The 26,311-nt window shown below is 38.7% G+C and overlaps 2 protein-coding genes across 2 annotated transcripts; one reads left to right on the top strand and one right to left on the bottom strand.

The window, feature by feature from the left end:
* The first annotated feature begins 11,453 nt into the window (after window positions 1–11,453).
* Window positions 11,454–14,211, top strand: LOC127073795 (pentatricopeptide repeat-containing protein At3g47530). The gene has a single exon (XM_051015017.1). The coding sequence runs from the start codon at window positions 11,658–11,660 to the stop codon at window positions 13,668–13,670; it is 2,013 nt and encodes a 670-aa protein (XP_050870974.1). The 5' UTR covers window positions 11,454–11,657; the 3' UTR covers window positions 13,671–14,211.
* A 1,289-nt stretch (window positions 14,212–15,500) lies between these two features.
* Window positions 15,501–17,777, bottom strand: LOC127073794 (malate dehydrogenase, chloroplastic). The gene is made up of 2 exons (XM_051015016.1): window positions 17,499–17,777; window positions 15,501–17,027 (listed from the first exon to the last, which is right to left on the bottom strand). The coding sequence occupies exon 2, from the start codon at window positions 17,017–17,019 to the stop codon at window positions 15,823–15,825; it is 1,197 nt and encodes a 398-aa protein (XP_050870973.1). The 5' UTR covers window positions 17,020–17,027; window positions 17,499–17,777; the 3' UTR covers window positions 15,501–15,822.
* Window positions 17,778–26,311: the final 8,534 nt, after the last annotated feature.

Below are 26,311 nucleotides of genomic sequence, written 5' to 3'. Positions count from 1 at the left end.
CCCCTCAAAGCATGGGATTAACGTCAACACCCGCTCTCGATAAGGGATGAGATTCGGATGTTTAGTGTCCCATGCTCCTTTGATCTGACTGATTACCAAAGCTGAGTCTCCATACACACTCAAAAACTTGATTCTCAGGTCTATAGCAGCTCTGAGTCCCAAAATACATGCTTCATACTCGGCCATATTGTTGGTACAATCAAAACATAGTCTAGCAGTGAAAGGTGTATGGCAACCCTTGGGAGAAATAATTACAACCCCAACACCATTGCCCAACGCATTAGAAGATCCATCGAAAACCATAGTCCATCGGGATCCCAGTTCGGGTCCTTCATCTGGCCCATGTTCTTCGTAATCAGTAACAAGCATGACATCCTCATCTGGGAACTCAAAATTCATAGATTGGTAATCATACACTGCTTGATGAGCCAAATGATCAGCTAGTACGCTTCCTTTGATTGCTTTCTGGGTAGTATACTGGATATCATACTCTGTTAAAATCATCTGCCATCTTGCTATTCTTCCGGAGAGGGCAGGTTTCTCAAATATGTATTTGATGGGATCCATCTTAGAAATCAACAAAGTGGTATGATTCAACATATACTGTCTTAGTCGGCGAGCAGCCCAGGCTAAAGCACAGCAAGTTCTCTCGAGCAGTGAGTATCTTGTTTCACAGTCGGTAAACTTTTTGCTAAGGTAGTATATGGCATGCTCTTTTCGACCAGACTCGTCATGTTGCCCCAACACGCACCCCATTGAATTTTCTAACACGGTCAAATACATGATTAGAGGTCTTCCTTCAACTGGCGGTATCAGGATCGGAGGTTCCTGGAGATACTTCTTGATTTTGTCAAAATCTTCTTGACATTCGTCATTCCATATCATCTCTTGATTTTTCCTCAGTAGTTTGAAGATGGGTTTGCAGGTAGCAGTTAAATGGGAGATAAATCGGGCAATGTAATTCAAGCGTCCCAAGAAGCCTCTGACTTCTTTATCTGTACGGGGAACAGGCATTTCTTGAATAGCTCTCACCTTAGCCGGGTCAACCTCAATTCCTTTACCACTGACAATAAATCCCAAGAGTTTACCGGATCTTACTCCAAAGGTGCATTTGTTCGGGTTCAATCTCAGCTTGTATTTCTTCAACCTCTCAAACAATTTGTACAAATGGTCGAGATGTTCTTCTTCAGTATGAGATCTGGCTATCATGTCATCCACATATACTTCTATTTCATGATGAATCATATCATGGAACAAAACCACCATAGCACACTGGTATGTTGCCCCGGCGTTCTTCAACCCGAATGGCATTACTTTGTAACAAAAAGTGCCCCATTGCGTCACAAACATAGTTTTCTCCATGTCTTCAGGTGCCATCTTAATCTGGTTATAACCCGAGAATCCATCCATGAAGGAGAATACTTTGTGTTGAACGGTGTTATCTACCAGAACATCGATGTGCGGGAGTGGAAAGTCATCTTTGGGACTCGCTTTATTCAGATCTCTGTAATCGACGCACATTCGCACCTTACCATCCTTCTTCGGTACCGGTACCACATTAGCAACCCATTAAGGATAAGAAGTAACGGCTAGGAAGCCGGCGTTAAATTGTTTCATAACTTCGACTTTGATTTTCTCGGACATCTCAGGACGCATGCGACGAACCTTTTGCTTAACAGGATGACAATCTTCCTTCATTGGCAAATGATGCACTACTATGTCAGTATCCAGTCCTGGCATGTCTTCATAAGACCAAGCAAAAATCTCCATATATTCATGTAACATTTGAATCAATCTTCCTTTGACACTGTTTTCCAAGCCTGCTCCTATTTTGACTTCTTTCTTGTCCGCTTCAGTACCCAGGTTTACAATTTCGATTGACTCTTCATGCAGCTGTATAGTCCTTTCTTCTTGCAGTAACAGTCTGGAAAGTTCTCCAGGTACTTCACAATCTTCCTCACTTCCATCCTCGGCTTGGTAGATCGGATTTTCAAAGTCATAATGAACAGTAGTAGAACTATTATCAACAGGATCCAGAGTGGGTATGGATCTGCAATTTGTTACGTGAGTGTGTGTAAGAAAACATAGCTTGTTTGGAAGATGACAGGAAAGATAAAGAGCGCAATATTTGAATGCAAAAAGTCCATTGATTTATTGAATGTGAATATGCTTATGAAAATGACAAAACCCTTAACAAATTAGCTATTGTGCCCCGGGCATAGACACAATGCTTTTAAGAAGTTCAATTGTAAAAAATTAAAATTTGCAACACTAAAACAGACAATAACAATTACTCCTGACTAAAGGAAATCGGAATAGTGTCTTTAGCCTTCCAATTATTGAGTCTGTCACCAATTGTTGTGAAAATCCAGCTATCCAAGTCACAATCGCTATCAGCATCTTCTACAGTATTAATCTGATTCTTGACTACCCTCTCAGAGCTAAATCCCAGGCCGAATCTATCAGACTTGTATGGTACATCGATCAATTGACCCCAGCCAGTACGACCACCCTCTTCAACCACGGCTTGAGCATCCTTCAGAGAAATCATAGCAGGAGGAGCACGAATAACCTTGGGCACACGGGAAGTTGGCTTAAGGACAGGACTAGTCGGAGGAACTACTTCGAATGACTGAGAAGGAGTCTCAAAGAATTCACCATCCATCTCGACGTATCTGAAGGTATGCACACTACTGACAATATACTCTTCTTCCCCACACACAGTGACGATCTTACCCTCTATTGGGTACCTCAGCTTTTGATGGAGAGACGAAGCTACAGCACTTGCCCCATGAATCCAAGGGCGTCCTAGCAAGCAGGAATAGGCAGGACGAATGTTCATTACGTGAAAGATAGTGTTGAAGACTTGAGGTCCTATCTTGATAGGGAGAACCACTTCACCATGGACAACACTCTTCGCACCATCGTAAGCACGCACCACAACGTCACTAGGCTTCAGTTCAATGCTTTTACAGTCAAGCTTATCGAGCACAGCTGTCGGCAGCACATTCAAAGAAGAGCCGTTGTCGATCAATACGTGAGATAAGGTGATCCCCTCACACTCAATGGAGATATGCAGAGCTCTATTGTGATTCTTTCCTGCTGGTGTCAGGTCGGCATCGGAAAAGCCTAGGCCATTGTCAATAGTCAAATTGGCCACATAGTTTTCGAACTGATCGACGGATGTCTCCTGAGGTACATGAGCAGCCTTCAAGAATTTTATCAACGCTTTGGCATGAGATTCAGAAAATAATAACAAGGATAACATCGAGATCTTAGACGGAGTATGCCCCAGTTGTTCTACCACATCAAAATCACTCTTACGGATGATTTTCAGCATTTCCTCCACTTCCTGCTTGGCAACATCTTCAGTAGTAACTTCGACCGGTGTCTTTGACTGAGAAGGGTTGATCACTGGTTCCTTTCCTCGAGTTTCAGGGGCGGGAGGTGAGATTTCTGGAGAGAAGATCCTTCCGCTTCGAGTAACTTTACTAGTCCCAACAATGTCATTAGGATTAGCAGAATTACCAACTTGCTTTACACCATGGATGTAAATATCACCTCCATAATTCCACGGAATGGCTTTGCTTGAGGAATACGGTACTGGGCCAGGTGCAGTAATGATTAGGGGAGCTACCTTGGGCTCAGCAGTAATCTTCACAGGCACTCTAGTAGCGGTAATCTTCACTGGCACTTTGGACCTAGAAATCACAGATATTTCTTCAACAGGGTTTTCCACCTTAGGAATCCTTTCAAAGAGAATTGTACGATCATCCATCAGTCGTTGAATACCATTCCTCAATTTCAGGCAATCATTGGGTCGGAGTATACAGAGATCGCAATTTTCAGCACAACCTGGAAATAAACCAGCTTGCAATAAGTTCTTCTTGATGGTCAGGAGAGGAGATGTTAAATCAGCTACATTAGAAATGTGAGAATTGTCATCCACAGCATTAACAGTCTTGTCATGGTTAGGCATAGGTGCAGTGATGACATTAGGAGTCTCTGGAGGATCAAATTCAATTTCTCCAGCGTCGATCATATCCTGAATCTTATTCTTCAACGACCAACAATCGTTTGTATCATGCCCGGGGCTATCGGAGTGATATGCACACCTGGCATTGAGATTATAACGAGGAGAAGTAGTGTTGGGATTCGTAGGAGGATCTCTGAGGGTAATCAAATTTGCTTTTAGCATACCCTGCAGTGCCTGTGCTAAAGTCATATTGATCTTGGTAAACTGCCTTCTTGGCCTGTCTTGTCTGTGCTGGAAGTTTTGAGATGGCGGTGCTGCAATCGTAACTGCTCCAATGGTATGGTCACGATTTTTCTTGTTACGACCCCTTTGACCGTACACAGCATTTGATTCGTTCCTCCCCTGGTAGGACCTTTTGGTGCTTGTAGAGGTAGTCGCCTGTATCTTTCCATTTCGAATGCCGCTTTCAACACGTTCACCTATCAATATAAGTTCAGTGAAACCCGATGAAGAACTTCCCAGTAGATGGCTGTAGAATGGGCCAGTCAGTGTACTCATGGACATGTCCACTAATTCTCGATCAGTCATAGGGGGTTTGACTCTGCCAGCCAAATCCCTCCATTTTTGAGCGTATTCTTTGAAGCCTTCCTTAGATCCCATAGTCATATTCTGCAACTGTAGCCGAGTAGGCGCTAGTTCAGAGTTATACTGGTACTGCTTGTAGAAAGTTGTTGCTAAATCAGTCCAGGTGCGGATGTTAGAGCTCTCGAGCTGATAATACCACTCCAACTGTGTGCCAGACAAACTCTCTTGGAAGAAATGGATCCATAGCTTCCTATCAGTGGTATACGGCTGAATCTTTCTCACATAAGCTCTCAGATGCATCTGAGGACAAGACGCACCATCGTACTTAGTGAAAGTGGGGATCTTGAATTTGCGAGGAATGACCACATCAGAGACCAGTCCCAAGCTTTCGAAATCCAGACCGGGCGCCTTCTGACCCTCCATAGCTAGCATACGTTCTTCCAGCAACTTGTACTTGCCATCTCTTGGAGAGTACTGTTCATTCTCATAATCTTTATCGTCGTCCTCATGGTTAAAGAGATCAACATTCTCCTCTTCTGAATCATTCTCTGTCTCCTCTTCTTGATCCTTCGGAATTCTAACCTTGACTCCTGCGGCCTGTCCTTTAAGCCTTCTTCCCAGGTTGATGTAACTCACAGCTTTCTTGTCTTTCTTCTTCTCGAGCAAGAGAGCCTTCAGTTCTTCCTGCCCCTTGGATAAGCTCAAGATCATCTCCTGGAATTGAGCATTTTGAGCCTGGAGATCTTTGACAGTTTGTTCGAGAGCCATTTTTCTGTTTGCAATAGGAAGACCGTGAGAATATTGATCCTTTAGAATACCTGTTATAAAATGTTATGTTATGTTATGCAATGTATGAAATGTTTTCAAGGACTTTTGGAATTTAACTTTGCGTAAACCACCAAGAAGAGGGAAACTTTTATTAATAATTTCTTTAATCAATGTTCATTGCAAAAGGAAATAATAAAAATACAATGAAAGCTCAAGTCTCCCAGGGACGGCTTCTTTTTGGGCGAAGATATGCATTGAGTCTTCGTTCCTCATTAAGCTGGCTGGTGAGTTCCAACACTTTCTTCCTTTCAGCACAGAACTGGGCTTCAAAAGTATCCCTTTCCTCTCTCAACTGGATCCAGGATCTCTTCAATTCTTCAACATTGGTAGGCATATCTGGATAAGGAATGATCTGAGGAGTACCTCCTTCAACTTCTGGTTCAACAATCAGCGGTCCGACTGCAAGATATGGCATGACCAATTCACGAGCTCTGGCGCGTACCCATCTGAGATAAGGTTCCATAGGAATAGAGTTTTTCTGTCCTAAAGCGCTTCTTTTCACCATGCCCCAAGCTCGTACAAACCTTTGACGGAGACCTTGAGAGTCGTTGTCATAGTCAAACACAGTGCCTTGAATAATTATTTCATGTGGACCATCTCTTCGAGCATAACCAAACTGGCGTAGGGCTAAAGCTGGGTTATAAGTAATACCTCCTCTTATCCCCAGGAGTGGTACGTTAGAGAATTCTCCACAACGGTCAATGATGATAACATTTTCTTTGAGATGAGGACACCAACGGATGTCTGAATGGGAGAGCGACATTATCCTTTGAGACCATTTCAGATTTTGCTCATTCTTCAAGACTGATTGAGGAAGGTGCGAAATAAACCACCTAGACAATAAAGGTATGCAGCACATGAGAGTCCCTTGTCTCTTCATAGTACGGGTGTGAAGGGAATGCAAAATGTCTCCAAGCAAGGTAGGTACAAGGTTATGAGTGAGAAATATCTTAATAGCATTCACGTCTATGAATTGGTCTGGATTAGGGAATAACACCAAACCATAAATTAGTAATGCTAGAACATCTTCGAAAGCATGGACATTCATAACTTTGAGGAATTCTCGGGCCTTATTTATCAGAAATTTGGCAAGTAAACCCTTAACTCCACTTCTTGTTACCCAATTGGTTTCAATATCGGACTTTGTCATGTGTAAAGCCGCGGTAACTTCTTCAGACTTCAGAATCTTTTCTAAACCACTAAAAGGTGTTTGATCAAGGATAGGTATCCCAAGCATCCTGGAGAATTCTTCTAATGTGGGTACCAACTGATAATCTGGGAAGGTGAAGCAATGATGTTTAGGATCGAAGAACTGGAATAGAACTCTCATCATATCTTCTTTGAAATCAGTGGTAACCAAATTGAGGAGATAACCATGTTTCTTGATGAACTGAGTCTGATCAGGAAGTTCTAACACTAAATCCTTTAGTTGAGGAGAGATTGCTACAAAATTGATCCGAATGGTCTTTCTGGAAGCCATAGCCCTGTTACAGAGCAAAGTTAAATCCCTAAATCCTTGAAATGGTTAGTACAATGCCATGATGTTATGATGTTATGATGTTATGATGTTATGATGTTATGATGTTAAGTAAACAACAAGCACAAACAAGTCACACAACAATCATTCCTAGGTTTTAAGGCTTGCATGAGTTCCGTAGGTAAGTACCCTCCCCACTGAAGTTTGGTTGGTTCAACCTGTCCTAGAATAGTAACCGGGTTCTAGAAGGATCTCAAATCATTGACCTTCCTTTAAGTCCACTTCAGTGCAACACCAAGTGGTTGACCGAAGCTTCCCTAAAGTCTAATCTCAAAGAGTGTAGTATCGAGTCTCAACCAACCCCAGTCGGAACCGAAGTCAGTTATCTCACTACTTTCTAATGGCTAGGATGAGTCAATTAGGGTGCTAAAGGTCTGGTTAATGCTTTGATGACACCACGCGGAAGCCAAATTTTTCCTTAAGTAAACATGAGGAACATCAGGACATCCAAAGTGTCACATTAACCGTAGCCATATTTTGACCATTCCAGTATACGCCGGATAGTCGTGATGATCTTTTGCTACTTACCTAAGGTACACTAGATCCGGGTGTAGGATCTTTCACTCAAGCATAAAATACCCAAGCAATCCCTTAAAAGTAAATCAGACAATTCGAATACATAAGTGATCTTGTTTTTAAGGTAACCTCTCTTTAATAATCCCCAGCAGAGTCGTCAGTTCTGTCATACGGTGAACTGACTTTGTGTGTTTTGCTTTGGAAAGCAAATGTCGCGGATAGCAAGAGTCGCCACCGACTTTTCTTTTATCCAATAAGGAAAGGCGGAAAAGAACAGGAAAGACCTTAATTAGATTTTGGGTTCGGGAGGTACATGATACAAAGGGAAGGTGTTAGCACCCTTTGTATCCATGGTTATCTATGGGCTCTTAATTGCTTGATCACTTATGTTTTTCTTGTCTGAAAAAGTGTGTGAGAGCTGTTTAGAAAATGTTTTGAAAAAAAAAGAGTTTAACTTTGTAATGATTCTTGTACGAATGTATACAAAGTATTTACCTCGTTTAATTTTGAAAGTTGTTTAGAAAAATATAACTTGGTAATGATTCTAGTATGAATGTATACCAAGTGGTGATTTTCTAGTATTTGCAAAGTGTGAGATATGAAAAATGTTTTAGGTTGTGAGCCAGCAATTAAGAGTTATACCTACCCAAGGTCTTTATTGGCATTTCCTATCCTTATGAGGGTAAAATGTCCTTACTATTGAGAAGTAAGTAGTTTTATCCTTTGGATGTAAAAGGGTCATCGTAGGGTCATCGATTGGTCATTGAAGGCAACATTTGTAAGGATACCTTAGCATTCGAAGGGACGATCATCATTAACCGTAGGCTACAACGACGGGTCATCGAGGGACAAAATCATATATTCGCAGGCAACATCCGAGGGACAATGATTTATTTTATAAGGACATGATGATTTAATCGAAGGGTCTTTGCTAAGTGTATCCCCACATTCGCGGGACATGACCATGATACCGTAATACCGTAAGGCAACAAATAGAGGTCCAAGATCACATATTCAAAGGCAATATTTTACAATCAATTAGGTAGTTGTAATCAATTAGGTAATTAGGTCCATATTATAATCAATTAGGTAATTAGGGTGAATCTCCACAAGGGTATCCCACAAATAAAGTGGAATACCTAGCAAGCTACCTTCTCCGGGAGTATGTGAACCCTTACAAAATTCAGCAAACAGGTCAGAATACCAAATCAGGGTGCGGTCGAGAGTTGCACCCGACAAAAGGCATCACAACAGAAATAGTGTTAGGTGAATAATGTATGATTACAATAAAACATGTCAGATAAGCAAAAATCAGAACGAAAAAATCAGCGACTGTCACGTTCGCTCCTGCCTCGCCTAGCGACGGCTCAGCGAATGCTCGCTACATGCTCGCTTAGCGATGTGCTAGCGAGCGGCTGCGGGTTCTGGTTTTAATAACAGTACAATTCCAGAAAGCTCCAAACCCTATGGAATCCATCATAGAAATTACATGGTTAAACGTTCAAGACATTCATACATACTTAAATTCACATGCAAGACTTAAGATATTTTTATAAATTCAATCATAATGCCACATGCAAATTAAGAACATAAAGCGGTAATGGTAATGCAAACCTGTTTGCAATTGAATTGCAACCTTGAATCGGCAAGTCACTCTTAGGGTCGGCGCCGGATTGAGTTGGGCGGAGATAACCTTGGTGCAGATGAGTTTCCTTCAGGGTTTCCTTTAGGGTTGCTCTGAATTCTCTGGGTTAGCCTCCAGGGTTTGCTGTGCCTTCTCTCTATCTCCCGTTTTTTGTTCTCCTCTTTTCTGAATGAGGTCCTTGGTATTTATAATAGTTTTTGTGACCTAATGGGCTCAGAATGAAGCCCAAAAATTCTGGTATTCGCAAGCTTCGCTAGGCGAGTGGCGTAGCGAAGGGTTCGCTAGGCGAAGGAGTTGCTCGCTTAGCGAGCATGCCAGTCTGGGCCATTTTCTGGATTTGGCCATCTGTGAGCTGGGTCTTTGTTCCTTTAAGGTCAATGCCTTGGAAAATACGTTGGAGTGCCTTAAAAAATGCCTTGTAACATTAACGGGCAAATTTTGGGGTATGACACACGTTGCACCGCAGCCTAACTTATGTTTGATCTTTGACAGACACCCTTCAATCATCAGTGCATATAATAACATTGATAATGATTAGCAAGATCCTCCTCCGACGCATGTCTTATGTATTAGAGATATTGCTTAGAATTTCATGCGGGAAATCAAAGACAAGACGTTGCAGAAGAAGGTTGTCAACGCAGGTTACGCATTATCAGAACCTTCTTTCAAACACTACCGCGAAGAAATAAGATTGTCAAACGCAGATGCAGTACGGTGGATCGACAGTATTTTATTGGAGAAGTGGACTAGGGTATACGACCACGGTCAACGTTTGGGCCACATGACAACAAATCTTGTGGAATCAATGAAATCTGCCTTCAAAGGCATCTGTAACCTACCTATAACCGCTTTGGTGCATGCAACATATTTCAGGCTATGGGCGTTATTTGAGACCAGACGTTCCAAATGGAGTTCAGTGTTGCAATCTGGGCAGTTATTCAGTGATGCTTCAATGAAATTCATTAGACATGAAACTGCCAAAGCAAACACACATGTGGTCACGGTGTTTGACCGCACTAAAGGTTGGTATAGTGTTGTCGAGTTCATGGATCACAATGAGGGCATGTCGATGGGACAGTACAGAGTCGAAATAGATAGAGGTTGGTGCGACTGCGGAAAGTTCCAAGCCTTTCGTACACCCTGCTCCGATGTCATTGCGGCATGTTCAAAGGTTTGAATGGATCCATCCTACTTGCTATCTGACGTTTACAAAGTCACCAGTCTATCAAATATTTATAAAATTAATTTTTCCGTAGTAGCAAAAGAGGATTACTAGCCAGAATATCAAGGGCACAACGAAGGAAGAAAAAGGGTCGCCTAAACAGCACCCGCATTCGAACCGAAATGGATACGGCGAACAAAATGGTTAGATTATGTAGTTCATGCCGTCAGCCAGGTCACAATCGTAATAACTGTCCTAGTGTTGGAACGAGCACAACCAAATAAATTCACATGTACCTCTGTTGCAATATATGAAAAACTAAATTTATTTCATATTATAAGTTTGTGACGAAAATACCATTACATAAACAATAACACAAACAATTAAAACAACTATAATACAAGAACTATGCAATTACAACCATCAAAACAATTTTGAACATGTAATGCATCATCCTATAAACGTCTCGGTCAGTCTTAATATCCACTCATTCACGCACTTCTCCATTTTGGTTAATCGTGGACACAAGCCATTGGATTCTTCTAATCCTTTCACCATCTCCAATTTCTTCATCTAACCAACTGTTCAACGTCCAATTAAGATGTTTAAATGAATCTATATTCCATAGTCGAATCTTTATCGGAGATGCAACGGCAGAAAATATTAAATCGGCATTTCGCTTGTGAATGTATTCAAACATGGTTAAAACACAAAAACTTGAAGGGGAGTGGAGTTGAATGAAAAAAAATATGGTAGTAGGGAAAGATTTTGTGTGAAAATTATTACATTCAAGGCAAAGTATTTATACGGAGGAGAGATAAAATGCATGCGCCAAGAGGCTAGGCGCTTAAACATGTCAAGACATGCAAGCACCATAGACATTGGCGCCTCCTCATGAGGCACAATGCATGCGCCATAGGCATTGGCGCCTCCTCATGAGACCCAATGTTGGTGCCAAGGGCATTGACGCCTCCTCATGAGATTTCCAATGCAGGCGTCAAGGCATTAGGCGTCTCCTCATGATACAAAGCGGATGTGTCAGTTCATCTAACACATCTTTTTTTTAAATGTGGTTATTTTAAATAAAAAATTTTAAAATTTTATTATTTTAGAATTATTTTTGAAAATGTTGTTATTTTAAAACAAAAATCATAAAAGTTAGCTTGCTTACACACTTACTTCTTAATGCTGGGACAACCAGACCAACGCAACAGTTCCCGAATTTATATGAAAATGAAAGAAGCTGCTATCCCAGAGACTGGACTCATATTGCTGTAATAGGTTTTTATTTCATTCATGCATTGCAACTACGAGTTGCACCTCAGTGGAAGAAAGCAATTTCAATATTTTCAAAGAGAAGAATTTTGAGGCAAAAATGTGATCTTTTGAGACAGAGTCCCATTTATTTATGTTTACTACTATAATAATCATAAACCTCAGAGGTTGCTGTGTCGCACACCAAATGGCACCAGTTTGGTCCTCATGCTCAAACCGTTTTGTTGTCGCAGCAACCAAACTCCAATCTCACATTTGTTTCACTGCCGCCATTGCCATTCATCTCTATCACTATAGCACCTCTCCTCAACCATATCAACCGAACCCACAAAGCCCTTCGCCCAAATTAGTGCCTTTACCACTCCACAAACAAAACCAATCAATACCCATTTCATTTTCTTCCCTAAACTACAAAGAATCGATCATTTCTGCTATAAAATCTATTTCCCGTAAGACCCATTTGCTCCAAGTCCATGCTCACATTCTCACCACAACCCTCATTCAAGACCCTGCAGTTTCTCATTACTTCTTATGCCGCGTATCTCTCTCTGGCCCGTTGCAATACCCTGGCTATTCTCAGTGCTTCTTTGAGCAAATCAGTTACCCTTTTGTTTCCCACTACAATACCATGATTAGAGCTTATTCCTTGAGCGACTCGCCTCAAAAGTCTCTTTTTTTATATCGTGATATGAGAAGAAGAGGCATTGCTGCTAACCCTTTAACGTCTTCCTTTGTTGTTAAGTCTTGTATTAGGTTTTTGTATCTTCTTGGAGGGGTTCAGGTTCATTGCAACATCTTCAAAGACGGGCATCAATCAGATACTCTTTTGCTTACTGCTCTCATGGACCTGTATTCACAATGTCAGAAATATGATGATGCATGTAAGGTGTTTGATGAAATGCTTCTTAGAGATACTGTTTCTTGGAATGTGATGATCTCTTGTTGTATTCGAAATAATCGGACCCGGGACGCTTTGAGCTTGTTTGATGTTATGCAGAGTGAAAATTATAAATGTGAGCCTGACGATGTAACTTGTTTGCTTCTTCTTCAAGCGTGTGCTCGTTTGAATGCCTTGGAATTTGGTGAACAAATTCATAGGCATATTATGGAACATGGTTACGGGGGTGCTCTCAATTTGTCTAATTCTCTCATATCAATGTATTCGCGGTGTGGTTGTATAGATAAGGCTTATGAGGTGTTTATGGGAATGAAGAATAGAAGTGTTGTTTCATGGAGTGCAATGATATCTGGTTTGGCAGTGAATGGGTATGGGAGAGAAGCTATTGAGGCATTTGAAGAGATGCAGAGAAATGGCATTCAGCCTGATGATCATACATTCACGGGCGTCCTTTCTGCTTGCAGTCATTCTGGATTATTAGATGAGGGGGTGTCGTTTTTTGACCGAATGGTCTCAGAGTTTAGGATAACACCAGCCATCCACCATTATGGTTGCATGGTTGATCTCATGGGTCGTGCTGGCTTACTTGATAAGGCCTACCAGCTTATCATGTCGATGGAGGCAAAGCCAGATTCCACAGTGTGGAGAACCTTGCTCGGGGCATGCAGAATTCATGGACATGTTACACTTGGTGAACGAGTGATTGAACATTTGATTGAATTGAGAGCTCAAGAAGCTGGAGATTATGTTTTGCTTCTGAATCTTTATTCTTCAGCTGAACAATGGGAAAAGGTTGCAGAAGTTAGAAAACTAATGAGACAAAAATCAATCCAAACAACACCTGGTTGTTGCACAATTGAGCTTAAAGGAGTTGTACATGAGTTTGTTGTGGATGATATTTCACATTCAAGAAAGGTTGAAATTTATAACACACTGGATGAGATTAATAAGCAACTGAGGATAGCTGGTTATGTTGTTGAACTTTCATCTGAACTGCATAAGATGGATGACAAAGGAAAAGGATATGCACTCTCTTATCACAGTGAAAAACTGGCAATTGCATTCGGTGTTCTTGTCACTCCACCGGGCATGGCATTGAGAGTGGCCTCTAATCTCCGCATTTGTGTTGATTGCCACAATTTTCTGAAACTTTTTTCTGCAGTTTACAACCGGGATGTAATTCTCAGAGACCATAAGCGGTTTCACCACTTCCGGCGAGGACATTGCTCCTGTAGTGACTATTGGTAGATATATGAAGAGTGGTAAAATGATTTTGAAGAGCCACAATAAATGAGTGAGGGCTGGCTCACTATACCACCTTGCTGCAGTTAGCCTGTGACTTAGGGCCATAGCTTACTCTTGCTGAATCTGGTAGATAAATCAAGCAACTTTTTTGGACTGCATGATATTGAACATTGGCCAAATAATGAAGGCCTAAATGAGGAACATGAAAAAGGGGTCAGAAATATCTCTGCATCTAAGAATTTTGGTGGTAGAATTCTTTGAGAAATTTTATTTATACTGAATGACTAATTTTGGGTTAGTACACAAATATTGAGCAAGTGTCATTTGCCAAAAGACAGGGAAGGTTTGTCATGTGGTACCCAAGAGGATTTTGTTCCTCGTCTGCTTGTTTGGTTTATATCAATATCTCTAAATGATACTTAATTTTTAGGGTAACGTTAACTTGTGCCCTTGGGGCACAAGTTAAGAGATAAATGAAGAAATAAATTCTTGAAAATTGTGTATTGAATTTTTTAGAAATTTATACTCCCTCCGTTTTTTATTATATGTCGTTTTTGACTTTTTACACGTATTAAGAAATGTAATAATTGTGGTATAAAAAAGAGAAATTATGAAGGATTTTACAAAGTTGTCCTTCATTAATGATATTGGAATGATAAATTGATATAATTGAAAGAAGAGAGAATAATAAATATTTAAGGGTATAATATGAAAAATAACATTAATGACTCATTGATATTATAAAGCGACTTATATTGTGGTACAAAATATTTTCCGAAAGCGACTTATAATAAAAAACGGAGGTAGTAATTAATAATTTCATTTATTTTTTCAAAACAAATTTTTTATTTATGGGTTTCTTAACATGTGTCATTTGGGCACAAGTTAGCATTATCCTAATTTTTATGGAGTTCCTTTATGACTTCATATAACAATGCCAATAATAGTATAACAATGTGTCGCAACTCATTAATCATCTATTGAATTTGAATACCACAATTTTGATTGTTATTACCTATCTCTAGGGATGGCAAATGGGCATGCCCGTCCCGTTTAGGCCCGCCCCGCAAAAACCCGCAAAAAAATGGGGCTGGGCGGGACGGTCATAGTTGAGGATGTGGGCCTAAAATTTAGACCCGCCCCGCAAAAAAATGAGGGCGGGGCGGGGAAAACCCGCGGGCACTGCACTATTTAAGCCTAAAAATACAAAAATTTATGTAAATATACGTGCCCGCAAAAGCCCGCGAAAAAAACGGGGCGGGGCGGACACATTTGAAGATGAGGGCCTAAATCCTTGGCCCGCGCCCGCACAAAAGTGCGGGAAAAACGGGCTCGGCCAAACAGGCTCGGCCCGTGGGCCGAGCCCGTTTTGCCACCCCTACCTACCTCGTCCCAACGGGCCGAGCCCGTTTTGCCACCCCTACCTACCTCGCCCCAACGGGCCGAGCCCGTTTTGCCACCCCTACCTACCTCGCCCCAACAGTGATTAAGATTCAAGTATAATATGTTGCTTTTTGAAAAATAGACCAACAAATATCACCCAATTTTCTCATTAAATAAAACAGCATGTATAAAACATCATAATATTCTGTCATCAATTCTAATCGTTTTTGCAACTTCCAAAATTTCTACCAATAGTGTGTAGACTAATCCAGATTTTGTATGCAAACTTCTACTGTTTTTGAATTTGCTCCAGATTACATTCTTGTCACTTGGATGGCAGATTTGTCATGTATTTCATTCCCTAGAGGTTTTTAATCTAGTGGCCTTGACAGCTGTGACTCTCTTCCTTTCACCATTAAACCAAAGAGGGGAATGCTTAGATGTAAAAGATTTAAAAACACAAACGGGTCCAATGGCCATATTATTCAAAATGCAAAGTTTACATTTTTCTTATTCTAGTAGAGTACATTATAGTAACAATCTATTGATATTTCTGATCAAAACTAAAGCTCAAAATAGAGAACAGAAATGGAAGCCCCCACCCGTTCTACTAACAAGTCTGGAAGCAGAATTGATACAACAGAAAATTCAAGTCCTAAATTCTGGAAGCAGTAAATGATTCTACAATAAATCTGCCACCTAAGTTCTCTAAGTAGTATTCATCCTCTCAAAAGGACACGAGATTATTGCATAAACGCATTTGCAAAATAAGTTAAGCGACAACAGTTTGCTTTTGAGCAAAAGCAACCCCCTTCTCGATACTGGCCTTAAGTTCTGGCTTGAGTGCTTCCAAAGCCTTCTGCTCGTACTCACTCAATCCTTGGAGATCAGTTGGAATGAAAGCCTCGACTCCTTTCCTACCAATCTTCACCCTTGAAGCAAAAAACGGAAGGTCAGTCAGATCTGACTGTACATATGAGCACTCGTACACATCAGCATCTCCGTCAAGCGCACGAAGAGAGGATTCAACAAATCTAGCTGCTGCATAAGCCATTGACAAAGTTGCAGACCCTGCACCAGCTTTTGCCTCAACAACTTCAGTTCCAGCATTTTGAATCCTGACAGTCAGCTCCTCAATTTCTTCATCAGTGAAACTCGCCGAGGGTTTTGTCTTTGACAAAAGAGGAAGAATGGTAATCCCAGCATGCCCCCCAACAACAGGGACATCTACATCAATCAGCCTCAAGTTCTTTCTCTGAGCAACAAAGGTGTTTGCCCTCACAACATCAAGTGTGCTAACACCAAAGAGCTTTTTAGGATCATAGACACCTTTTTGTTTCAGAATTTCAGCAGCAATAGGCACAGTAGAATTCACCGGATTACTAATAATATGAATAAAAGCCCCAGGGCAATTATCTGCAACGGCAGAGACCAAGTCTCTAACTATACCGGCATTGATGTTGAAAAGATCATCACGAGTCATCCCGGGTTTCCTAGGAACACCAGCAGGTATAACAACAACATCCACACCTTTCAAACAATTGGCTAACTCAGCAGCTCCTGTGAAATCCGCAACTTTTGAAGGAGTGTTGCAATGACTAATATCAGCAGCAACTCCCTTAACGTTCGCGATATCATAGAGATGCAGGTCGGATACCAAAGGCGACATCTTGATGAGAAGTGCCAGTGGCTGACCAATCCCTCCGGCAGCACCGAGAAGCGCTACTTTGTAGGATGCCTGTGGCTGCAAGATGTGGTTTCGGTTTTGGTTTTCTTTTACAGCTTTGGGAGCAAAAGTTGCACGAAGAGCAGCACAAGTTTCGTTGCCAGAGAAAGATGACATGGCCTTGAGGCCAGAGAAATTAACCTGGGAATTGGATTTGAAACCAAAAGGGTTTGATGGAGAAAGTGACCTCCCTGTTTGGGCGGTTCCAATAGAAAAAGTAGCTGCTGATGCTGCTGTTGCCATCTCAACCTCTGAATACACAAAATACATCCATTAAAACACAAACACAAACCCAAACCCAAAACAAAACAGAAAAGATACGCATGTTTGGAAGAGCTTCTGGAAACAGCTTATGACTTGTTTCCATAAGCTCTGCATGATGAAAATAATTTCGCTTCACTTTAATTTTGTTATTGGAATAGCCAAAATATGAGCAGTTAATGAAGGTGTTTATCCAAACATGACCTAAATACATTGGAAACTATATGCATGGGTTATTATTCATCACAAAATATACTAATACAACAAGTAGATAAAAGCATGGAAAGATGAATCTAAGGGTGTAAACTCATGATAGTGTTGGAGCATAATTTATAATGAAATCTATGATTAAGAGAAGACGGTAATGAAAGAACAGATCTGAAATAAACAAAAGAGAGAAAATAATGATGGAACTGAAAATGAGATCTGTGAAAGAGTGAGAGAGAGAAGAAGAAACATACCTAGGAATGGTAATGGGAATTGGGAGGAGAAGTTGAGGGAGAGATAGAGAGAGAGAGGTTTAAATGGGAAAATGGGTATGAAATCTCCGCCTAAGGTTCGAAGACGAATGGTATTGGTAGTGGTGATACTAATACGTGCTGTCGAATGCTAACATAATATAATACTCCACCTAACCAAAGGTAAAGTAAGTGAATTACCGTCACTATGCCTATGTTTCTTTTTTTAATAAAAAAAATTGATTTGGAATGAATAGATGAGTTTTTAACCAAAAATACTTTTTTTTAATACAAATTCCAAAATATCTTAAATTGAAAATAAAAATTTCAACTATTCTTTTTTCTCAACACATTCATCTATTTATTGAAGCAGCATTTAGAAAAAGGAGTTCGGTCATTTAATGGCCGAGAGGTCGATATATATATATATATATATATATATTATATAATATATATAATATATATATTATATATATATTATAGATATATATATATATATATATATATATATATATATATATAATATATATTATTATATATATATATATATATATATTATATATATATATATATTATATATATATATATATATATATATATATATATATATATATATATTATATATATTATTTTATTTTTTATTTTTTAATTATCAATGGTATCATCTTTTATTGATAGAGACCCCACACAAAAAAATGTAGGGTATCCTTGACCATTTAATGACCGAACTTCTTCTTCAAATTGGAATATCTTAGAACTTTTATGTCGAAGTAGGAGAGTCATGGAATTTTTTTTTAAGAAAGGGCAAGGTGAAAACGGTCTGAATAGATTCTGTAAAATTTATTTTAATTAAATATAATTTAAAAATAAAATAATTTATATTTAAATAATTTTATGTGAACTAAGTTGATTGATAAATTTAATTTAAACTCAAATGTTTAAATTTTAACTTTAAAATACTCCATATATTCCTTTCTAATTGTTTTCTATTTTTTAATTGTTTTTTTAATATTATTTTAAAGTTTAGAAAAGAATTGATTTTAATTTTATTAAAATTATCTTTAATTATTTATCATTAAAAAAAGTCAAATAAATAAATTAATAAAAATTTGAAGATAATATAAAAAAAGATAACGATTATTTAAAAGCTAACAACATTTATTAATATATGTAAAAAGTACAAATAAAAAAAGTGAACACTTCAATATTCTTAAATTTAGTTGGGTCTAATTTAATGTTATATTATTTTTTCATTTTATTTTATTTTGAAATAAATTAAAATTTTAAAAGAATTTACACTAAAGGCACGTGTACCCAACTTAGAATACTAAAAAATTTACCAAAAAAACATAATTAACTCTAAAAACATAATTAATTCTAATTTAAAAGAATCAAACATATTAAAATGACTTCAAAATTAATTCAACATCAATAGAATTGTTTTTAATCTCCCAAATATAAAAACCAAACATACACGAAATCAAGAGAGCCAAACAAAACATAATAAATCAAAGAATCTACTTCAAGTCACTATCTTATCACATTTCAACCGTTGGATTAGGTCCCTTACTTATTTTACCTTTTTTGTTATAAAAAACCTCAACTGCTTTAAAGTGAATCACATTACATGCAAACTTACATATAGGTTCCGTTTGGCAAATACAATTGCCTTAAGGTACCAATAGCTTATAGGAGTATCATTTAGGCTTGCTGTTGATAAATTAATTTTTAGCAGTTTATAGCCTATAGTTTTTGTGTTAGTTGATGGTTGGTAAAGAATAAATAAACTGATTGGATTTGTATTGTTAAGTAACGTTATCGGTTTGACTCACTAATATTGATAAAATGACCTAAAAAAAGTATGTGTTTAATTAATATTTAAAATGACATAAAAAATTAATAAGGCAAAGATGTAAATCTGGCTTCATTTCTTGTAATTATGGTTTGCAATATCAATATAGTAGGGAGACACTCATTTCTTCTCCATAGGCAAAGTTTTTAATGAGCCATTCTATTTTGTTAAATTCGTCCTTCCAATCAATTATACTAAAGAATACACATAATCACCATTGCGCTTTTAAGGTATCGATATGTGATTTTTTTTTTAAATAATCATTTTTTTTAATTTAAAATAACTAATATTTTAAAAAAAATAATCAAAATAACCACTTTTCAAAACAGATGTGTCAGATGAACTGACACATCCATTTTGAACCAAGAGGAGGCGCCATGACCACTGGCGCATGCTTTAGAAGCATTGCATGGTGGCGTCAAGGGTGTTGGCGCATGCATGTAGTTGCATGTGTTGACATGTGTGGCGCGCATGCATTTTCATACTCCTTCTATAAATACATTGTCCTTTAGTCATATTTTTTACACAACTTTTACCCTACAACCACATTTTCTTTCATTCAACTTCACTCTTCTTCAAGTTTTTGAGTTTTAACCATGTCTGAATACATTCACAAGCGAAATGCCGATTTAATCTTTTCCGTCGTTGCGTCTCCGATAAAGATTCGACTTTGAAATATAGATTCGTTTGAACGTCTTAATCGAACGTTGAACAGTTGGTTAGATGGAGAAATTGGAGATGGTGAAAGGATTAGAATAATCTAATGGCTTGTGTCCACGTTCAACCAAAATAGAGAAGTGGGTGAATGGGTGGATATTAAGACTAATAGAGACGTTCATAGGATGATGCATTACATGTTCAAAATTGTTTTGATGGTTGTAATCGCTTAGTTCTTGTAATGGTATTTTAATTGTTTGTGTTGTTTGTGTTGTTTGTGTTGTTGTTTATGTAATGGTATTTCCTCACAAACTTATAATATAAAATAAATTTAGTTTTTTATATATTGCAACAGAGGTACATATGAATTTATCTTGTTGTGCTCGTTCCAACACTAGGACAGTTAGTATGATTGTGACCTGGATGACGGCATGAACTACATAATCTAACCATTTTGTTCGCCGTATCCATTTCGGTTGGAATACGGGTGCTGTTTGGGCGACCCTTTTTCTTCCTTCGCATAACTTCGTTGTGCCAGACGATGTCTCCTTGATATTCTGGTCAGTAATCCTCTTTTGCCACTACGGAAAAACTAATTTTGTAAACATTTTATAGGCTGGTGACTTTGTAAACGTCAGATAATAAGTAAGATGGACCCCTTCGAACCTTTGAACATGCCGCAATGACATGGGAGCAGGGCGTACGAAAGGCTTGGAACTTTCCGCAGTCGCACCAACCTCTATCTAGTTCCACTATGTATTGTACCATCGGCATGCCCTCATTGTGATCTATGGACTCGGCAACACTATATCAACCTTTAGTACGGTCAAACACCGTGACCACGTATGTGTTTGCTTTGGCAGTTTCATGTCTAATGAATTTCATTGAAGCATCACTGAACGATTGTCCAGTTTGCAACACTAAAATCCATTTGGAACGTTTGGTCTCAAACAGCGCCCCTAGCCTGAAATATGTTGCCTGCACCAATGCGATTATATGTAGGTTTCAGATGCCTTTGAAGACAGAGTTCATTGATTCCACAAGATTTGTTGTCATGTGGCCCCAACGTTGACCGTTGTCGTATGCCCTAGTCCACTTCTCCAATGGAATATTGTCGATCCACCGTACTGCATTTGCATTTGACAATCTTATTTCTTTACGGTAGTGTTTGAAAGAAGGTTTTGATAATTTGTAACATGTGTTGACAACCTTCTTCCGCAATGTTTTGTCTTTGATCTCCCGCATAAAATTTTGAGCAATATGTCTAATACAGAAGACATGCGTCGAAGGAGGATCCTGTCAGCCATTATCAATGTTATTACATGCACTGATGATTGAAGGGTGTCTGTCAGAGATCAAATATAAGTTAGGTTAAGGTGCAACGTGCAATCGAAGATTTCTTAGGAAAAAACTTCATCCCTCAGTAGTCTCCCCTTCAACAAGGGCAAAGGCGATTGGAAAAATGTTGTTGTTGTCATCTTGTGTCACTACCATCAGTAATGTTCCTTTGTATTTCCCATACAACCATGTACCATTAATTTTTATAATAGGTTTACATAAAGAAAATCATTTGATGCATGGTTGATACGCCCAGAAGAGGCGGTGGAATACTCCATTTCCAATAGTACACGTCTCGTCTAGTGTATACACGGGCAATGTTTCCAACTTAACAATAGTTCCTAGAGCATACTGTTTAAGAGTCAACATGTATTTTAGAAGTTGTTTATAAGACTCCTCCCAATTGTCATACACTTTTTCAACAGTATTTGTCCTAGCTATCCAAGCTTTTCTATATGATGTAGTGTAGTGGTGTTGTGCTATAATATGCGACATTATTGTACTCACCTTTAACGATGGATTATCGCCAATGACAGACAATATTTCATCGCATATTAACTGAGAGCTAAGTTTCTGATGGTCTTGCATTGGGTTTGTGAGCATGCATGTGTGAACTGGACCCATGGATCCAATATCCCAAGAATCATTCATCTTCCGATACGAAGCTGACAACCTGAAAAGGCAGTGCTCATTTGGACAATAAATTTTATACCTCAATGCATTAGTTCTGTCAACTCTGAAATCAACTGATAGTTCCATGTGAAACTTTTTAATGGCTTTTACACAATCTTCTTTTGTGCGAAATGTGTCTCCTTGTTCCAAAGATCCTTGCATTTGCACATAAGGATTGTACCATATATTTGATAAAGGTTCATCGAAACCCAAATTTAACCTTGTCATGTGTTGAGGTGGAAAGTATACATGACTAGATGGCAATGGCTTCTCTTCTTCATCGACGTTCATCATTGAATCAACCAAAATCTTGGCTTCTTCTTCGTCACCTACAACATTCACCTCAGCTTGTTCGTCGTCATCAGTTTCACAAAACACTTGTGAGTGATCAATGAACTGAGACACTTGTTGTTGTTGTGGTACTATATACAAATTTATATCGTTGTACCCAGATTGTTCATGACTGACAAATATATGTTAAACATCGTCATCATCTCGAATCTTCTTCTGATAAAACTTCACCTGCTTTTCTACAAACCAAACCGGATTTTTATAGATGATTTGGCCCACGGGTCTGCACTACAATTTCTTTTCTATCCTTTGTTTTAGATGTGAAAATTTTGATCATCTATTTATTGTAAACCGAGTTACCTCTGTGTTGCAAAAACAAAAACCGAATAATTGATGCTCAAATATTTCACCTTCGGTATGGGCACTGATAAGGTAATATGGTAAGGAAGACATTTTTTTAAATCTAACTTTAGTATTTCTATTGATCTGTATGGGTACTGATGGCAAATGCATTTATATGTTATTCACATGCAATTAAATAGGGTAAACGTTGAATGCATTGATCACGCAATTCATATGCAAAGACAAGAAAATGTAATGAAAAGAATCCATGCAGAGACAAGATAATACAATGCATGCGCCTGGTAGAATCTCTGCACATATAAAGCATGCGCCTGCACACAAGGAATCTCACAAGAATCTCTTCCCTAATGGTTGAAAGCAAGCGCTCATTCCAATGGCGCATAAAGCAACCTAGGCACCCATGTTATCAGTGCCTCTTCATTGCATGGCAAAATTCACATACATGCGCCACTAGCCTTGGCGCATGTGACCTTGGATGTGAGTATTGCATGCATGCGCCTAAGGCTATGTCGCCTCCTACAAGCATGTGCCTAAGGCTATGGCGCCTCCTATATTATGTCATACATGTATCCAATCACATGTTACGTAGCTATTCAACCTAGTAAAGACTTACTCATCTATAAATAGGGCATCAATTCACAACATCTCATCATCTGCAACACTAACATTCAATCTCTGCAACACTCTATCTTTACCACACTCAACCTTTGCAGCATTATGTCTTTGTTGATAATGGGTTATGAACACAGAGGAGCACTCGACAATATCTCGACATTTGTATGTTATTACTATCTTTTTACTTATTTCATACTTATTTCGTGTATCTTTCTTATCTATCTTTTTATTATATATTATTTCTTATTATTTTATTTCCTACTTATGTTTTATTAGGACCCAAAGCGATTTCGATGTCGTGTACATGAATATGTACCCCACGATTCTTTGATAGAACCATATATTAGAGGATGTGGTTTTGGAAATCTCCTCAACATAGTCTTGTACTCGGTGGACTACAAATTTATTCTTGCTTTATTGGAGAGATGGAGACCCGAGACCCACACATTTCACCTTCCTTTCGGTGAGTGTATTGTCACACTTGAGGACGTATACATGTTGTTGGGTCTACGTATAGATGGTAAGGCCATGAATGGTAGAGTTAACTAGGACAACTCTATCTACAATGAATTATTAGGTGCCCCTTTGTGTGACAACCAAATTGAGGGAGAGTCATCCAATCAAGCTAGGGGGCAACGTATAAATTTAAAATATCTTAAACAATATTATGTGAGTATAATATTGTCTGAAGAATCAACCGAGTACGAAAAAATAATTAAAGCTCGGTTTTATATTATGATTTTATTTGGTAATTTTTTATTTCCAGAAAGTACTGGTAATACAATCAATATTATGTATTTACCGTTGTTACGCAACATTAATAAGGTAAGCACATATAGTTGGGGTTCAGTTGTGTTGGCCCATCTATATAGTTCATTGTGTAAAAATGCCAAAAAAAATACTTGTACTTTTTATTCATGTGCGTATTTGTTACAAGTATGGGGTTGGTCAAGAATGTCGTCACTCGCCCCGGTAAACGAGAAGTCATTCATATTCCTGTTTGCAACAAAGTAAGATTAAAACTTTACCATATAATTAATTATACTTTATATTACTATTAATTGTACATAATATTTATCAATTGTTTATGATCTAGGTGGTCAGTTAGAGGGATGAACTACAATAGGTGTCTGAAACACGTTATATTAGTCAATCACAATTTATTAGATCACATTGGACCAGATGATGTAATACTCCTACACAACTCTATTTTAATTTAAACATACTTATCAAATTATTTATCATATAATCGTGTCGTATTATTGTACAATTTATTTGGAAGCCATATCTGGGTCTTGATCATCAGGTTAACCTGATGATGCTGCAATGTGGACATCAAAGACACCAATTATCCGGTTCACTACTGTGGAGATGCACCAGAGTGACCGGGTAAAATTGCAGTTTGGCATGTAGCAACAGATTCCAAAACCTCCATCGTGTTTGGGAGATTGACATCAAAAAAGAGTCGATGCCCAATGGGATTATTCCGACTGGAGAGACTTCGCAAAAGAGATGTATCGTCATTGGAGGAATCGACGATAAGACATCTTAAATGAACCATTCATACATGGTGCAAGACCAACTCAATAATATATGGCATGGTTTAGGTTGGTAACAACGCAACAATTTGTGTCTGAGCCACGGTATTTGATTGATCCACGCCAACTAGCTTCGTCATCATATGCCCAACAACAAGTCCTCGTCCTACTCAAATGTCAAACCACCCAAACCCAACAACCAACCTCACACCATCAACCTACCACATACACCCAATAACCAAACACCCAACCTCACAATCCATTCATGCCACCCACCCAACCACAAAACTAATCATCAAACCCTACCCACCAACAACCATATGCAGCAACCATAATCGTTTATAGCCCAGATGATTCATATGAGTCACTTCATCATAGCGCCCCACCAATGAATATCCAAACATCTCATCACCAAAACACCCAACCATTGTTTGACTATAGTACACCCCAGGAACCATTGCTTCGTTTCCAAAACGATTCAATGTCCCAATTCAGGCAATTATACCGTCCATAATTCACCCAACCACATCGACCCAACTACGACAACATGGGCATCGAACTACATTACGGAAACACCATGGGCCAGAGCCCCTGGCTATTGGGAACAAATGATGACACATCTATCAAATACCGCTGGAACTTCCGTCGGACATTCACACCATCCATCATTGGATCAGGTCAGCATACAAAGACCCCAAACACCTCAGGAAAATCGTGGGAGACCTCGAAGACAAACTAACGCACCTGAATGTGGAACAGGGAGACGTTTCGATCGGGCCGGTCATTAATTTTTTGTCAATCCCATGTAACTTTTATTATATCATGAATAAAAAATTTTCTTAATATTATTATTTATTAAAAAAAAGTTTTTAAAAAAATAAATATTAAAAAAAGATAATACAAAGGTGTATGCGCCAGATGAATTGGCGCATACACCAAAGCCCAAGCATAGGCGTCATGGTTGTTGGCGCCTCCATGCAATGCTTTGAAAGCATGCGCCAACACCATTGGTGCCTCCTCTTGTTTCAAAATGGACGCGCCAGTTCATCTGGCGCATCTGTTTTGAAAGGTGGTTATTTTGGAGAAAAAAATTGAAATATTGGTCATTTTAGATTTTTTTTGAAAAAAGTGGTTATTTAAAAAAAATCTCGATGTGTCTTGTGGTATTATTGTATGTTTTAGGGTATCATTGTGTCCTTTGGAGTATCGTTACACATTCCGGGGTATTATTGCATCCTTCGGAGTATCAGTGCATCTTTTTGGATATCATTGCACCATTAGGATATCTTTGCACCCTCCAAGACATCATTGCACCCTTTAAGGTATCGTTACACCCTTTTGGTTATGTGCTCTTTGAGATTTACTACACCTTTCGAGGTACCATTGCGCTCTTAGTGGCATGTTAATTTCCTCGGGGAGCCACTGACCTCCAAAACTTGCCCAAGTTAAAACTCACTCTCAACAAAAATGGTATAATCAGAAAAATACTA

This window comes from Lathyrus oleraceus, chromosome 4 (genome assembly GCF_024323335.1).
Source record: "Lathyrus oleraceus cultivar Zhongwan6 chromosome 4, CAAS_Psat_ZW6_1.0, whole genome shotgun sequence".
Lineage (NCBI taxonomy): Eukaryota > Viridiplantae > Streptophyta > Magnoliopsida > Fabales > Fabaceae > Lathyrus > Lathyrus oleraceus.
Note: the sequence above shows the minus strand (reverse complement) of the source record. Positions and strands in the feature narration are given on the sequence as shown.